Source organism: Lithobates pipiens, unplaced genomic scaffold (genome assembly GCF_037356315.1).
Source record: "Lithobates pipiens isolate NorthernLeopardFrog02 unplaced genomic scaffold, aLitPip1_a1.2 Scaffold_30, whole genome shotgun sequence".
In the NCBI taxonomy this organism is placed as follows: domain Eukaryota; kingdom Metazoa; phylum Chordata; class Amphibia; order Anura; family Ranidae; genus Lithobates; species Lithobates pipiens.
In genome coordinates this window covers 33,358,856-33,376,539 of record NW_027507791.1, presented here as the reverse complement: position 1 = coordinate 33,376,539, position 17,684 = coordinate 33,358,856, and the positions used below count along the sequence as shown (strand labels likewise).

Genomic DNA, 17,684 nt, shown 5'->3' with positions numbered 1-17,684 from the left:
GTAATAGAGTAATGTTGTCCGATAGGAGGGAACATTGGAGTCTCAAATGTCTGGCAGTGGACAGATTTTTCGGCTGGATTTGGTTGAGTATGGCAGCAATGTCCCAGACGTTCGGATACAAATAGCTTGAACGTTTTTTCTTAGTCTGGAAGCCCTAAAACCGGAGCTGATGAAATGGCTTGTTTGAGGGCCTCGAAGTTGGATATTGCCTCTGAGGACATTTGGAAGGGCTCAGACTTCAGGGCATCATAAATGGGTTGCATCAGTAAGGAGGCTTCCGGACCGTAACTTCATAACTGCTTGGAGGTCCTGGACCATTCTGTACTTGTCTTGTTCTCCCTTAGGGATTCTCTTCTTCACAGGGAACAGAAGTGTGCTGTATGCAGATGTACAGGGTATCAGGGCGCCATTTGACATGAGGGCTTTGACATGCTGTGAAATAGATTTGCAGATTGGGATAACTTTAGAGGGTTTCCGGGGCAGCGGAGCTCCAAGTTTCAACTGCACCATGACTGGTGGCACCTTTAAATGTCCTACATCCTCAGCTTCTGTGGACCATAGCAGAAGTGTCCTTAATGCCCAGTGGAGAAGAGATAGTAACAGATCCATCTTCAAAGAAGACAATAGAAGCCTGAAGTCTGGACAGTACATCTGCTCCCAAGAGATTGAGTGGACAGGTGGAAGAGATAAAGAATCGAGCCAGAAGGTCTGGGTACTTTCCAACTTATAGGGGGTGGGTCAATGGGTTAGTTCTGGGAGTTCCATCTATGTCCACACAAAATATGTCAATATCAAAAAGGTATGAGTGGTCAGGTAAATCCTCTTTTCTAATCACGCTTCTGGCTGCACCTATGTTGCTTAGGAAAGTGGTTGGATGTCCCTCAATGGGTAGGGTAACCCTCGCTAATGGGCCTTCTGAATTCTTTGAAGAGGTTGCCCTGACATGGGTTAGTGACACAGGCTTGCCCAATTCCTAGCATAGGAGATCAAGGTGTTCCAAGGTGGGATGCCCAGAGTTTTGATATTGTTGCTGCTGCACACGGTACTCCGGTTGGGCCATGGTGAGGCCTTTTCAGATTGACTCCTTGAGGCCTGCCACAAAGGCTGAAGACAGCATCTGGCTGTGTGCCATATTATGGGTGATGAGTAACAAATCTGAAAAAAACTTGTGACAGTCCGGTGTAAAACTTTTCTACTTACTCCGTTTTGTCTTGAGTAACATCTTGGATACCTGTAGCTTGATCAGACAGTCTGCCACCAGCCCACTCACGCAGCTACTCACAGAATTCCACACCAGAATTAAAGGTATTGTCATCGACAATCCTTGCATCACGGAGACTTTTCTCCATGATGGGACAGTGAGCATCTCCAGCTTTAATTTCACATAAACTGACTAGATTTCTTATTACTGCTAAGTAGGGTTTTTTCCACTGCCTATTACTCTGCAACTTTCATCAGGAGACTTGTTTTCCTGCAGAAAACTCTCCATCTCTTCTATTAATTGTTTCCTGTGAGTAGTCTTTGCCACACTTAAAGTAATCAAAACATTCTCATCCTTTTCATTCATTAACATTTGCATATTTCTTCATAACTACCATTCTAAACATATATTCTCTTTTGTACTGTTTCATTGTCTAACTACTGTTTTTCTCAACTTGCACAATTCCTTTAATATTCTAGCCTGCTAGAATAATAACTAAATCAACCCGGTCCTGTATATCCCACACATGCAAACATCACATGTTATACCAGTAATCTCACAGCCTGTCAACAGTTAACATCCCTACAGACAGTCTCTCACACAGGGATCTGAAGGGAGGGGCACCTCACTCCTTGCAGTGAAGCGCAAGGATGGGGGTGAGGAGCACAGCTGCAGAATGCTTCTGTCATGCTCAAAAATGAGTCTTCAGGCTTATATTTCTTTTAACTCAGAGGTACTTCTCAAACATATGCATTGCCTGATATAATTCTATTTTGCTAGACCCATCAGTGATATGCATTATAAAAATGTTGACAGGCTCATAACTATAGTTTGATCATATTGCATAATTTCAAATAAATTCCAATATTGCACACATTATACTAGGCTTCTGCAGTTTTCAGTAAACCATTGTCAGGTAACGCCCCTTGTTTTTCCTTCAGTATTTTCCACCATTCCTCCGGCTGCAATCTACCCCCTGGAGGAATGGTGACACTACAAATCTTCGCAAATTTTTTTTTTGCTTTCTTAACATAATTCCCCTCCCCTCTCTCGAGTTTCCCTTTCTCTGGCTTAACCAATTTCTGCCCCATTATTTTCTGTCTTGATGACTGAGATATTTGTGTCTACTCAGGATTTTAGACGAGTCACGAGGTTGCCTTGGATTCTGAAAGGGTCTGGCAATTCCTCTATTCGTCACCTGGTACCGGTTCAGACTATATCCCAATCTCAAGTTAAGGAGGCCAAAACAGATAATACCACAGAGAGAGGTTTTGTCTACAATGCTCGACTGCCACCTGGGTCGCCCCTGGTGCGTCTTCCCAAAATGTAGACTCAGTCACCGTTCTGCCCGTCCAAGACGGCCACAGAATAGGGGTCAGGTAGTGCGTGACCACTCACTTCCCTCAACAAGACATTTAACAGACAGATAAGTACAGCAGTTAATATTCAACAATGAGATTCTCAAATTTTCACTTCCCTCTGTTTCTTCTAAATCTCCCACTTGTTCAGGACACCTTATCGGTTCCTGTCCACTCTTTCTACATTCACTTTCTATAGAACCAATTGACCTTCCAACCTCCTTCAAAAATGCTGAACATCAATCCACAAACACAATTATAACATGACATTTGTATGAATTGTAATAGATGTGTATGCTTGAATTATAACAACCACACAGCCACGCTACCTGCGTCCCTGACGCCCCCTTCTGGGTGACGTGCTATACCACACCATCACCTTTACCAAAGGAGTTTATCCACGTCCCCGACGCCCCCTTCTGGGTGAAGTGCTACACCGCGCTAATACCTTTCCAAAGAAGTTTGTCCACGTCCCTGACGCCCCCTTCTGGGTGAAATGCTACACCGCACTAACACCCTTACCAAAGGAGTTTGTCCACGTCAGCTGGGACCCAGCTGTGTGTCAATCTCTTTCAACATCACACATCACAGACCCATACAACACAATCACAGACTCATACAATACAACAACACAGCCTCATACAATACAACAACACAATGTTCTTACAGGCTGAAGATAATCGGAAAACAGGTTCATATAATGGACCTCGGGCAAGTATTACCTGTCTTTTGGCGACCTTCGGCAGCCGACGCGGACACAGAGACGGACCCACACGGGAACGGGATATACTAGCAAGATATGAATGTGATATCTTACCGTATTTTCAGAGTTGATCAGTCTCTGTCCCTCCCGTGGTGATTCCTCCTCAGTGGCCTCTTGGTCGGCTGTTCCTCCGGTTCGCAACCAGAGAGCCCCACGTTGAGCTGCCAAGCTGTTTTGGATCCCAGATAAATGTCTGGCCGAGTTATCTGCACCTGGTCTAATTCAAATGTCCATGCATGCATGTTTAGAAGGAGTACGCTGACACACACTGTTCAGTGAAAAGCTTCCTTTATTGCTCTGGGCATATAGCCCCCTTTATAGTAGAAGATGACTCATTGTTTGCAAAAGCATCATCTCAGGTGTATTCTGTGCTGTCAAGCAGAGATTGGAGGACCCTTATCTAAGGGGTCCTGGCCAGTTTCATCCAGGTTTTCTGCTGATGGCTTGTGGACTCCTGGACTCACTCCGATGGGAGGGGGGTCTCTAGGTAAGGCATTTTGAGTAAGGAGATTCAGCATATATCTTGACATAATAGAAAATGGTCATTTAATCAAAGTATTAAACAATCCATAACACCTGGAGGTCTGACATTCCGTGGCACAGTCTGTTCTCATCAGAAGCCGGCTTGAGCGGAGTGGCGCTGCTGGAAGGATACAAACAAGCGTGTCTTGGCCTTGCTTGTGGGGACAAACCTTTTGGTAAGTGACCTGTTTGCTCACTGGTGTGGTGGAGGTTGATTAAAGTTGCTGCAAAGAGGTGGAAGATGATCAGCATTGATTTAAACCATCTGGATGAATCTCTGGGACTTATTATTTATGTTACTGCACAAGTCACTGTATGGTGATTGGAGATGGAAGTAGTGGTGAATGGCTTGTAGGAAATCTACCTTTTTACCTTTATAAACTTTCTCTTGATGTTTGCAATTTTTTTAAGATAACTCTCATAGCTCTTCATGTATATTTATTTTTGCATATTATATGTTAAATAGATTGTAGTAGCTGGGAATAGGTTGCAGGAGATCTGCCTTTGTTTACATTTATGAAAGTGTATTTTTGTAGTGAATGGAATTGTTATATCTGATCCCTATTGGTGGAATTATCACATCTAGTATAATATGGAAGACTGCAGCACTAGTATATAACATTCACACAATATAAATATGAAAATATAACAAGAGACTCCTAATCACAAAACTCCCTATAAGTGTATATATAACAATGGTATGGAGACTATTTCACTGATAACTAATGAAGAGAATTTATAATCAGCATATATAAAATTAGTGCAGAAATATTAGTACAAATTATCAAAAAATTTCCAAATAAAGAACGGTAATAATAAAATCTTCTCCACACCATAAGATCAAATCCTCCACCATGATGTTCAAAGGAAATCCCAAAGTACAATTGTCATAAGATGCACACGGGTAAGGCGCTCTGGCGCAGTTATGCGCAATAGGAATGCGCTAAAGCGCACGAGCGCACACACAGGATGTGACCCCCTCGCTGACCTATAAAAGGAAGTGAGGTCATCCAAACACACTGCTGGTTCATCTTCAGCTTCCTGTGATTCCCACATCTGCTCTTGTGATCTGTATTACCCATTGTGACCTGGATTGCCTCATCGACCTCGCTGATCTTCTCCTGACCTGACCTCTGGCTTGACCTTGGACTCCCACTTCCTGAACGTGTTTGACCCTCAGCCTGCATCTGGACTTACCTGCTATCTCCTGTGTTCGACCCCTGGCTTGTCTTTGGATTATCCTTCTGTCTCAGCGTTCCTGGTACTTGTTGTCTTCTGATCTGGACTATGTTTGACCCCTGGCCTGCCTCCTGGATTCTGCTTTTCCTTTACAGACTTGCTACCATTGCTACTGGACCTTCCCACGGGACATCACCTTTCAGCTCTGCTCAAGCTACCTGCTGATCTACTAGCGAGTGACTGTCCTACTGGTAGCTTGTGCCTCTTGGTGCAACCACCCTCTGTGCCACCTTCAGGGATGGTCTGCGCCAAGTCGCAACAGCGACCACTCTCAGCATCTTGGCCTCGGTGAGTACATTTATATGATAACAATGGTGTCAATTTTAGTCAATGAAGTTTCCACAACATGAGTGAGACTTCTGTGACCATCAAAGTGAATCCCCACAACTGAATCCAAGACTTAGCAGAAGGTTGGAGGTGAAGCCTAGAGGTCAGTGTGAGTGTGTATGGTCCAATCCCCATACAGGAATAATGAATGGATCACACCACCTCATCCACTTCTCATGTCACATTTAGTAATTGGGATCCACAAAAAGAGAAATCCTCCCATAGTGTAGATGATCGATCGTCTTTTATAAAGTGATCTCATATTAATGATTAAAGAGAGATGAGAGAAATGAGTTCCATTCATGTAGAGAATAGTTACATTCATTCCGGGGGGAGAAATTCATTTTCTTCTGGTAACATTCTTCTCTTCTTCTACAGATTGTATAATAATCACCTGACAGACAGTTCCTGCCCCCACCTGGCATCTGGAATAAGAAATAACCAGACACTGAGGACACTGGACCTGTCTGGGAACAATCTGGAGGGTCCTCATTTCAGGGATCTGATGGAAGCTCTGACAACAAGCCGGATAGAGATATTACTGTGAGTATAACAGGACTGACTGAGACAATAATATTCTGGGACAGTTTTATATCTAAACCACATAAATAATATAGAAATACGAGAATGTCATCAAATTCTATCTTTAGGCTCCATAAGGCTCCATGCATACTGAGCTTAAAAAATGTCAGTTCCCTTGGCAGAAAAAACTTTCATATAGAGAGTTTATTGTACAAAGTTTAGACGAGTTTAGGAGAGTTTTGCATTTTTTCTCCCAGAAAGCTCCAATCAGAAACACGAAGCAGAAGAGGTTTTTTTTCCTGCCTCAAAATGTTGAGCTCAAAATATGTCTGTAATCATCCCAATGTGTATGGAGACATAGGAGAACATGGAGCTGCTTCTACATGCAGAACACAAAACTCCTGTAGTAGCAGCAATTTTTTTTAAGCCAGTGTGCATGGAGCCAAAATATCCATTCCTGGACTGTTACACTATTTTACCAAAAGTATTGGGACACCCACCTTTACACGCACATGAACTTTAATGGCATCCCAGTCTTTGTCCGTATGGTTCAATATTGAGTTGGCCCTTCCTTTGCAGCTATAACAGCTTCAGCTCTTCTGGGAAGGCTGTCCGCAAAGTTTAGGAGTGTATCTATGGGACTGTTTGACCATTCTTCCAGAAGCACATTTGTTAGGTCAGGCACTGATGTTGGATGAGAAGGCCTGGCTTGCACTAACTCATCCCAAAGGTGTTCTATCAAGTTGAGGTCAGGACTCTGTGCAGGTTAGTCAAGTTCCTCCACCCCAAAATCACTCATCCATGTTTTTATGGACCTTGCCTTTGGCACTGGTGCGCAGTCATGTTGGAATAGGAAGGGGCCACCCCAAAACTGTTCCCAAAAAGTTGGGAGCATGAAATTTTCCAAATTGTCTTGGTATGCTGACATCTTAAGAGTTCCCTTTACTGGAACTAAGGGCCCAAGCCCAACCCCTGAATAACAACCCCACACCATAATCTCCCTTCACCAAATGATTTGGGGCAGTGCACAAAGCAAGGTATATAAAGACATATATGAGCGAGTTTGGGGTGGAGGAACTTGACTGGTCTGCACAGAGTCCTGACCTAAACCCGATATAGAACACCTTTAGCGTGAATTTGAGCGGAGACTGCAAGCCAGGCCTTATCATCCAACATCAGTGCATGATCCCACAAATGCACTTCTGTAAGAATGGTCAAACATTCCCATAGACACACTCCTAAACCTTGTGGGCGGCCTTCCCAGAAAAGAAGAAGCTGTTATAGCTGCAAAGGGTGGGCCAACTCAATATTGAACCCTCCGGACTAAAGGCCCATACACACTATACGAAAATCAGAAGTAAAATTTTGTCCAAACGATCTGCCGATTTTTGGATCGTTAATATTGTGCTTTTGATAGTCGATTTAGATTTTTGTCTGAGAAAGCTGGATGTGCAAACTATAACATTTTTATGGTACGTGAACTCAGAAATGAAAGAATATATACAAAACTATTCAACACATTACATCACTTCTGAAGTTGTATTCTGTCAGATGAGAATTTTCGTATGGTGAGTAACCTCTTCACTTTCCATATGAGACTAGCATGTCACAAAAAAAGGGACGAACGGTCGTCAGAAAATCTGATGGTGTGTACGAGGCTTAAGACTGGGATGTTAGTAAAGTTCATGTGCTTGTAAAGGCAGGTGTCCCAATACTTTTGGTAATATAGTGTATGTCTAAACTACATAAATGAAATCATAATAATGGAGATATATTTCATCTCCTGGTTGTCTCTATATTTCTCCAATATCAGACAATTCTCTAAAGCTGGATATAAAAATGTAAAAAATGAAATATCTGCACTAAAAAACATGAACAACTTTGTGAAAATCGAATGAATGAAAACCAGCCGCCAGCAGGAAGTCTGATATAGAAGTACAAATAGTATAATATAATTCTATGTATAGAGCCCTACACTTAGTGACACAATGGGGGTTATTTACGAAAGGCAAATCCACTTGGCACTACAAGTGCACTTGGAAGTTGCAGTTGCTGTAGATCTGAGGGGGACATGCAAGGAAAATAAAATACAGCATTTTATCTTGCACATGATTGGATGACAAAATCAGCAGAGCTTCCCCTCAGATTTACAGCGACTGCACTTCCAAGTGCATTTTCAGTGGAATTTCAAGTGTATTTTGCACTTGTAGTGCAAAGTGGATTTGCCTTTTGTAAATAACCCCCAAAGTGTGATGAGACAAATGAGAAATCTGCAACCTACAATGTGACCGAATACCAACACTTCTAATGTAGATGTGATAACGCCACCAATAGTGATCAATAATAACAATTCAATTCACTACAAAAATGCACTTTCATACATGTGGGGAAGGGCAGATCTCCTCCAACCTATTGACAGCTACTTCAGTCTGTATAACATATAATGTGCAAAAATACAATATCACCCGAGGTGTCCAGACAATGGCCGCAATCACATTACATAGAAAGGAAAAAGCCTCCATGTCACTGCCTGGACTCCATCATACACGGCTGCAGTCCGGAGCGGTGTGTGCTCTGAGTTCTGTGTATACTCGTGTATATGATGGAAGTGTACAATCTGTGATTCTATATATATTTAAGGATTATGCACTATGGAGGCTTTTTCTTTTCTATGTAATGTGATTGCTGCCATTATCTGGATACCTCGGGTGATATTGGAGATACTACCTGGAGGTCTGACATTCCGTGGCACAGTCTGTTCTCATCGGAAGCCGGTGTCCCATCATATAAGGTCCCCCATCGGATAGTGTCAGCTGTGTACTGCGCATGCGCAGTACACAGCAACACAGATTCCGAAAGTTGCAGAGGAGGAACGGAGCCTGCGCCGTGAGTCCAGGTTCTATCCCCACCATCCAAATGGACATAGAGTATGAATATAAAAGAGCCAAGCGCAGCAAGGCCGAGCCCAAAGCGTGGGCGAGCTAAGCTCGCCTGCGAGGGGCCCTCTAATTTTCACAACCCGATCTCCGCTTGGATGGTGGGGCTACCACCTCCACTCATGGTGCAGGCGCCGTTCAGCTTCGGAGATTTTTTACAAAGCTTCGTCTGCTCCGTACTGCGGATGCACAGTACGGGGCGGACACTATATGATGGCAGGACACTATCTGCCAGAACACCGGCTTGAGCGGAGTGGCGCTGCTGGAAGGATATAAGCAGGCGTGTCTGGGCCTTGCTTGTGGGGACAAACCTTTTGGTAAGTGACCTGTTTGCAGCAACTTCAATCAACCTCCCCCACACCAGTGAGCAAAGAGGTCGCAATTGATCAGTATTGATTTAAACCGTCTGGATGAATCTCTGTGACTTCTTATTTCTGTTACTGCACAAGTCACTGTATGGTGATTGGAGATAGAAGTAGTGGTGAATGGCTTGAAGGAAATCCGCTTTTATAATTTTTCTCTTGATGTTTTCCATTTTTTAAGATAACTTTGTTGCTCTTCATGTTTATTTATTTTTGCATATTATAAGTTATGTAGATGGAAGTAGCTGTGAATAGGTTGCAGGAGATCTGCCCTTTCTCACATGTATGAAAGTGTATTTTTGTAGTAAATGGAATTGTTACATCTGATCACTATTGGTGGAAGTATTACTGTATTTATTGGTGTATAACACTTTTTCACGCTGAAAGTCTGGTGCAAATAGCGTGCGTGTTATACGCCAATACTTCAATTTTAGATGCCTCAGAGGGGGTGGGATGAGAGCCGTCAGATTACATACAGTGAGAATCCCCTATTTACTTGGTGGCCTCTGTAATAGGAAGTCCCGTCTCCTGGGCCACCATTGGACCACTGTTCTGTCTATCATAGGAGATTCTCACTGTATGTAATCTGTCAGCGCTCATCCCACCCCCCTCCCTGTCCTCTCTAGGCTGCAGATGGGCATCGATCAGGCTGCATTGATGGCAATGGTGAGGCTGCAGATGGGCACTGACCCTTATTTTGCTTCAAAGTTCCTTATTTAAAATGTATGTTTTTTTCCTGCAACTTCCTTCTTAAAACGAATGTGCGTGTTATACGCCGATAAATACGTACATCTAGTATAATATGGAAGACTACAGCACTAGTATATAACATTCACACAATATAAATGTGAGACTCCTCATCACAAAACTCCCTATAAGTGTATATATAACAATGGTATGGAGACTATTTCACTGATAACTAATGAAGAGAATTTATAATCAGCATATATAAAATTAGTGCAGCAATATTAGTACAAATTTTCAAAAAGGTCCCAATAAAGAACGGTAATAATAAAATCTTCTCCACACCATAAGATCAAATCCTCCACCATGATGTTCAAAGGAAATCCCAAAGTACAATGATGTCACTTTTAGTCGATGAAGTTTCCACAACATGAGTGAGACTTCTGTGACCATCAAAGTGAATCTCCACAACTGAATCCAAGACTTAGCAGAAGGTTGGAGGTGAAAGCCTAGAGGTCAGTGTGAGTGTGTATGGTCCAATCCCCATACAGGAATAATGAATGGATCACACCACCTCATCCACTTCTCATGTCACATTTAGTAATTGGGATCCATAAAAAGAGAAATCCTCCCATAGTGTAGATGATCGATCGTGTTTTATAAAGTGATCTCATATAAATGATTAAAGAGAGATGAGAGAAATGAGTTCCATTCATGTAGAGAATAGTTACATTCATTCCTGGGGGAGAAATTCATTTTCTTCTGGTAACATTCTTCTCTTCTTCTACAGATTGCATAATACTCACCTGACAGACAGTTCCTGCCCCCACCTGGCATCTGGAATAAGAAATAACCAGACACTGAGGAGACTGAACCTGAATAGGAACAATCTGGAGGGTCCTCATTTCAGGGATCTGATGGAAGCTCTGACAACAAGCCGGATAGAGATATTACAGTGAGTATAACAGGACTGACTGAGACAATAATATTCTGGGACAGTTTTATATCTAAACCACATAAATAATATAGAAATATGAGAATGTCATCAAATTCTATCTTTAGACTCCATAAGGCTCCATGCACACTGGGCTTAAAAAATGTCAGTTCTCTTGGCAGAAAAAAAATCTTTCATATAGAGAGTTTATTGTACAAAGTTTAGATGAGTTTGGGAGAGTTTTGCATTTTTTCTCCCAGAAAGCTCCAATCAGAAACACGAAGCAGAAGAGGTTTATTTTCCTGCCTCTAAATGTCGAGGTCAGAATATGTCTGTAATCATCCCAATGTGTATGGAAGCATAGGAGAACATGGAGCTACTTCTACAGGCAGAACACAAAACTCCTGTAGTAGCAGCAATTTTTTTTAAGCCAGTGTGCATGGAGCCAAAACATCCAATCCTGGACTGTTACACTATTTTACCAAAAGTATTGGGACATCCACCTTTACATGCACATGAACTTTAATGGCATCCCGGTCTTCGTCTGTAGGGTTCAATATTGAGTTGGCCCATCCTTATAACAGCTTCAACTCTTCTGGGAAGGCTGTCCGCAAAGTTTAGGAGTGTGTCTATGGGACTGTTTGAACATTCTTCCAGAAGCACATTTGTTAGGTCAGGCACTGATGTTGGATGAGAAGTCCTGGCTTGCAGCCTCTGCACTAACTCATCCCAAAGGTGTTCTATCAGGTTGAGGTCAGGACTCTGTGCAGGCTAGTCAAGTTCCTCCACCCCAAACTCACTCATCCATGTTTTTAAGCACCTTGCCTTTGGCACTGGTGCACAGTCATGTTGAGATAGGAAGGGGCCATCCAAACTGTTCCCACAAAGTTGGGAGCATGAAATTTTAAAAATTGTCTTGGTATGCTGACATCTTAAGAGTTCCCTTTACTGGAACTAAGGGGCCAAGCCCAACCCCTGAAAAACAACCCCACAACATACTCCCCCTTCACCAAATGATTTGGGGCAGTGCACAAAGCAAGGTATATAAAGACATAGATGAGCGAGTTTGGGGTGGAGGAACTTGACTGGTCTGCACAGTGTCCTGACCTCAACCCGATATAGAACACCTTTAGCATGAATTTGAGTGGAGACTTCAAGCTAGGCCTTCTCATCCAACATCAGTGCATGATCTCACAAATGCACTTCTGTAAGAATGGTCAAACATTCCCATAGACACACTCCTAAACCTTGTGGACGGCCTTGCCAGAAGAGATGAAGCTATTATAGCTGCAAAGGGTGGGCCAACTCAATATTGAACCCTACGGACTAAAGGCCCATACACACTATACAAAAATCAGTAGTAACATTTTGTCAAAATGATCTGACAATTTTTGGATCGTTAATATTGTGCTTTCGATAGTCGATTCTGATTTTTTTGGTCTGAGAAAGCTGAATGTGCAAACTATAAAATTTTTATCGTACATGAACTCAGAAATGAAAGAATATATACAAAACTATTCAACACATTACATCACTTCTGAAGTTGTATTCTGTGAGATGAGAATTTTCGTATGGTGAGTAACCTCTTCACTTTCCATATGAGACTAGCATGACACAAAAAAAGGGTCGAACGGTCGTCAGAAAATCTGATGGTGTGTACGAGGCTTAAGATTGGGATGCCAGTAAAGTTCATGTGCTTGTAAAGGCAGGCGTCCCAATACTTTTGGTAATATAGTGTGTGTCTAAACTACATAAATCAAATAATAATAATGGAGATATATTTCATCTCCTGGTTGTCTCTATATATCTCCAATATCAGACAGTTCTCTAAAGCTGGATATAAAAATGTAAAAAATGTAATATCTGCACTAAAAAACATGAACAACTTTGTGAAAATCTAATGAATGAAAACCAGCCGCCAGCATGAAGTCTGATATAGAAGTACAAATAGTATAATATAATTCTATGTATAGAGCCCTACACTTAGTGACACAATGGGGGTTATTTACGAAAGGCAAATCCACTTGGCACTACAAGTGCACTTGGAAGTTGCAGTCGCTGTAGATCTGAGGGGGACATGCAAGGAAAATAAAATACAGCATTTTATCTTGCACATGATTGGATGACAAAATCAGCAGAGCTTCCCCTCAGATTTACAGCAACTGCACTTCCAAGTGCACTTTCAGTGGAATTTCAAGTGTATTTTGTACTTGTAGTGCAAAGTGGATTTACATTTTGTAAATAACCCCCAAAATGTGATGAGACAAATGAGAAATCTGCAACCTACAATGTGTCTGAATACCAACATTTCTAATGTAGATGTGATAACTCCACCAATGGTGATCAATAATAACAATTCAATTCACTACAAAAATGCACTTTCATACATGTGAGGAAGGGCAGATCTCCCCCAACCTATTGACAGCTACTTCAGTTCATATAACATATAATGTGCAAAAATACAATATCACCCGAGGTATCCAGACAATGGCCGCCATCACATTACATAGAAAGGAAAAAGCCTCCATGTCACTGCCTGGACTCCATCATACACGGCTGCAGTCCGGAGCGGTGTGTGCTCTGAGTTCTGTGTATACTCGTGTATATGATGGAAGTGTACAATCTGTGATTCTATATATATTTAAGGATTATGCACTATGGAGGCTTTTTCTTTTCTATGTAATGTGATTGCGGCCATTGTCTGGATACCTCGGGTGATATTGGAGATATTACCTGTGTTTTGGATCCCAGATAAATGTCTGGCCGAGTTATCTGCACCTGGTCTAATACAAATGTCCATGCATGCATGTTTAGAAGGAGTACACTGACACACAATGTTCAGTGAAAAGCTTCCTTTATTGCTCTGGGCATGTAGCCCCTTTATAGTAAGAGATGACTCAATGTTTGCAAAAGCATCATCTCGGGTGTATTCTGTGCTGTCAAGAACTGATTGGAGGACCCTTATCTAAGGGGTCCTGGCCAGTTTCATCCAGGTTTTCTGCTGATGGCTTGTGGACTCCTGGACTCACTCTGATGGGAGGGGGGTCTCTAGGTGAGGCATTTTGAGTAAGGAGATTCAGCATATATCTTGACATAATAGAAAATGGTAATTTAATCAAAGTATTAAACAATCCATAACAGTCCCCCCTTGAAATGTCTATTTCCTATTCTGTCCCTAGTAGGTGGTCTAACTCATCTGTCCTCATGTGCCTTGGAACTTTTTTCTTGCTGTACGTTAGACTGGTGATGGCTAGCCCATCACCCCCCTTGCCACAGTCTTTGCACATGTGGAAGTCAGATGCTTTCCCTATGGTTGAATGATCTTATAATTTGTAGATATGGGGAGGGACTGTAATGGGCATAGGGCTTTTCATAGTCCTCATCTTCTGCGTCCTGCTGCATCATCACTGGGGTCGCTTGGTCAACTGTTTTGCCTAGGAATTTCTTTACACATGGAATAACATAACATACTATAGTAGCTAGAAAGACCAGAATAACTAGTATTACAGTACCTATCCGAGCAAAGGTCTTCTGCCAACCATCCAAACCACTGGTCTCTTGGCTGATCTATACTCAAATTCTTCTTCAGCTCTACTGATAGGCTTTCCAATATTTTATGGCCAGGGTGACCTTACCATTTGGACCGGTGTTGTCAGGTATGTATGTATAGCATGTCCCTGTACCTTCTATTATTTTACAAACAACCCCCCTTCTGCGCTAAAATCATGTCCAAGTCTGTCCTATTCTGAAATGTCATGTAAGATGTGGGTGCTAATTGGTCAGCAATCCCCTGTAGGGCGTCTCTAGTGTAATTTACAAACCACTGCTGGTTGTAATATATGTAATTTATCCAGTCTACATTTCTGTTGACAGTAATTATGGGAATCGGAGACTCAAAACCTGCCTTTACTTGGTCTCAGGCTTTAAATTCATTCGGGACCCCTATGGCATCTATATATACATGTGGGTCAAAACTTCCCTAAGGAGCACTCCTCTTAGTGATAGCCACCTGTTGGGCCCTCACCAGATTTAACGGAAAAAGGATATACAATGTAGACATCATGGTGCAGTCAATGTCTTGTCCTCCGGACTTGAGACTTTCTTACAGTGGAAGGGATGGATTCAAGTGTTTTTTCCAGCCAACTTTACAGATTTGCTTGTGGTCAGCATCACCTGGAAGGGACCATCATATCTGGGTTTCAAGAGAAAAATGTCAAATGTCTTTACCAGCACCCAATCTCCAGGTAGTAGTTGGTGTGTTCCTGTATCTAATTCAGGATCTGGAATGGAAGAAAACACCTGGGCACGTATTCGGGTTAATTCTTGTGATAATGTGGTTACATAATTAGTCAACACATCATACTGCAATTATAACTGTGGAAAATAACAACCAAGTCTAGGGGCTAAATCAAACAAAATCTCATAAGGGGGTAAAGGAGTGTTCTCCCCTTGGTGTGTATTTGATGCTGAACAGGGCAATGGGCAGGCTGTCCAGCCAATGCATACCAGTCTCTTGGGCCATTTTTAACATTCAAGTCTTTAATGTGTCATTCATTCTTTCTACCTTCCCGGTACTCTGTGGGTGGTAGGGTGTGTGAAACTACTAAGGTGTACTCAAATCATCCAATCTTTGGCATTTGGATGTGGTCAATTTGTATCTGCTGGAAAGGGTACGAGGGCTTTGCTGGGTGTTTCTGCGGCATCTTCTCTGTACATCCCGGGTTACACTTTGCACAAATGGTGCATGACTTACAGAAGTTGCTAGTCAGTGGAGTGATTTCTAAAGCTACATTCATAAGAGTCTTTGACAGATGGGCAGCTCCATGTGCCCATTGTACCACAGCCGGGTACATATTCCTGGGTAAGCAAGGCTTCATGTTGCACTCGAATAGTCCATCCTTGAGGGTTGCTCCTCTTCGCTTCCAGCTTTCCTTCTCATCTGGACTTGCTGCTTCCTGACGTTTTTCAGATGTCCACTGGAAGAGTCTGTAGGGTAAGCACGGGGTGTTCTTTTTCCACTCTACTTTCCACTTCTCGTGGACCGCTGGCTGCCTGTTTGGCAGTTGAATTGGCTAGATGATTGCCTCTGGCTTCCTTCGAGTTCAGTTTTCCGTGTGCTTTTACTTTCAAAATAACCACTTGGGTTGGGAGAAGTAAGGCGTCCATCAGGTCATTGATAGCTGGACTGTGTTTCACAGGTGCTCCTGCAGCTGTCAGGAATCCTCTGGCCTTCCAGATAACACCAAAGTCATGGGCAACGCTAAAAGCATATTTTGAGTCTGTATGAATGTTGGCTCTTTTTCCCTCAGCCAGTTTATATGCTGTAGTGAGTGCTTGCAGCTCTGTCTCCTGTGCAGACATCCCCGGTGGTAAGGCTTCAGGTTGTAGAACCGTGTTAGGTCTGAATTATGCAGGGGTATTTCACTCATGTTGGGAATATGTGTGGTTTCCAGCTGCATTAATTGAAAACAGTCATGGGGTGGACTCGGCTCTTCCTCTATTCCCCCCTCGTGAAGTGGAAAAAGGGTTGAAGGGTTCAGTGTTTGACAACGTAATAGAGTAATGTTGTCCGATAGGAGGGAACATTGGAGTCTCAAATGTCTGGCAGTGGACAGATTTTTCGGCTGGATCTGGTTGAGTATGGCAGCAATGTCCCAGACGTTCGGATACAAATAGCTTGAACGTTTTTTCTTAGTCTGGAAGCCCTAAAACCGGAGCTGATGAAATGGCTTGTTTGGGGGCCTCGAAGTTGGATATTGCCTCTGAGGACATTTGGAAGGGCTCAGACTTCAGGGCATCATAAATGGGTTGCATCAGTAAGGAGGCTTCCGGACCGTAACTTCATAACTGCTTGGAGGTCCTGGACCATTCTGTACTTGTCTTGTTCTCCCTTAGGGATTCTCTTCTTCACAGGGAACAGAAGTGTGCTGTATGGAGATGTACAGGGTATCAGGGCGCCATTTGACATGAGGGCTTTGACATGCTGTGAAATAGATTTGCAGATTGGGATAACTTTAGAGGGTTTACGGGGCAGCGGAGCTCCAAGTTTCAACTGCACCATGACTGGTGGCACCTTTAAATGTCCTACATCCTCAGCTTCTGTGGACCATAGCAGAAGTGTCCTTAATGCCCAGTGGAGAAGAGATAGTAACAGATCCATCTTCAAAGAAGACAATAGAAGCCTGAAGTCTGGACAGTACATCTGCTCCCAAGAGATTGAGTGGACAGGTGGAAGAGATAAAGAATCGAGCCAGAAGGTCTGGGTACTTTCCAACTTATAGGGGGTGGGTCAATGGGTTAGTTCTGGGAGTTCCATCTATGTCCACACAAAATATGTCAATATCAAAAAGGTATGAGTGGTCAGGTAAATCCTCTTTTCTAATCACGCTTCTGGCTGCACCTATGTTGCTTAGGAAAGTGGTTGGATGTCCCTCAATGGGTAGGGTAACCCTCGCTAATGGACCTTCTGAATTCTTTGAAGAGGTTGCCCTGACATGGGTTAGTGACACAGGCTTGCCCAATTCCTAACATAGGAGATCCAGGTGTTCCAAGGTGGGATGTTCAGAGTTTTGATATTGTTGCTGCTGCACACGGTACTCCGGTTGGGCCATGGTGAGGCCTTTTCAGATTGACTCCTTGAGGCCTGCCACAAAGGCTGAAGACAGCATCTGGCTGTGTGCCATATTATGGGTGATGAATCCCAAATCTGAAAAAAACTTGTGACAGTCCGATGTAAAACTTTTCTACTTACTCCGTTTTGTCTTGAGTAACATCTTGGATACCTGTAGCTTGATCAGACAGTCTGCCACCAGCCCACTCGCACAGCTACTCACAGA

The 17,684-nt window shown here is 42.8% G+C and overlaps 1 protein-coding gene across 1 annotated transcript in view; it reads left to right on the top strand.

The window, feature by feature from the left end:
• The window catches only part of LOC143942156 (uncharacterized), a 1,285,630-nt gene that overhangs the window by 1,237,871 nt on the left and 30,075 nt on the right, over window positions 1–17,684 (top strand). The window contains exons 23-24 of the mRNA XM_077463417.1: window positions 5,789–5,953; window positions 10,705–10,869. Coding sequence (XP_077319543.1) covers window positions 5,789–5,953; window positions 10,705–10,869 — 330 coding nt within the window. The remainder of the gene's footprint in view (window positions 1–5,788; window positions 5,954–10,704; window positions 10,870–17,684) is intronic.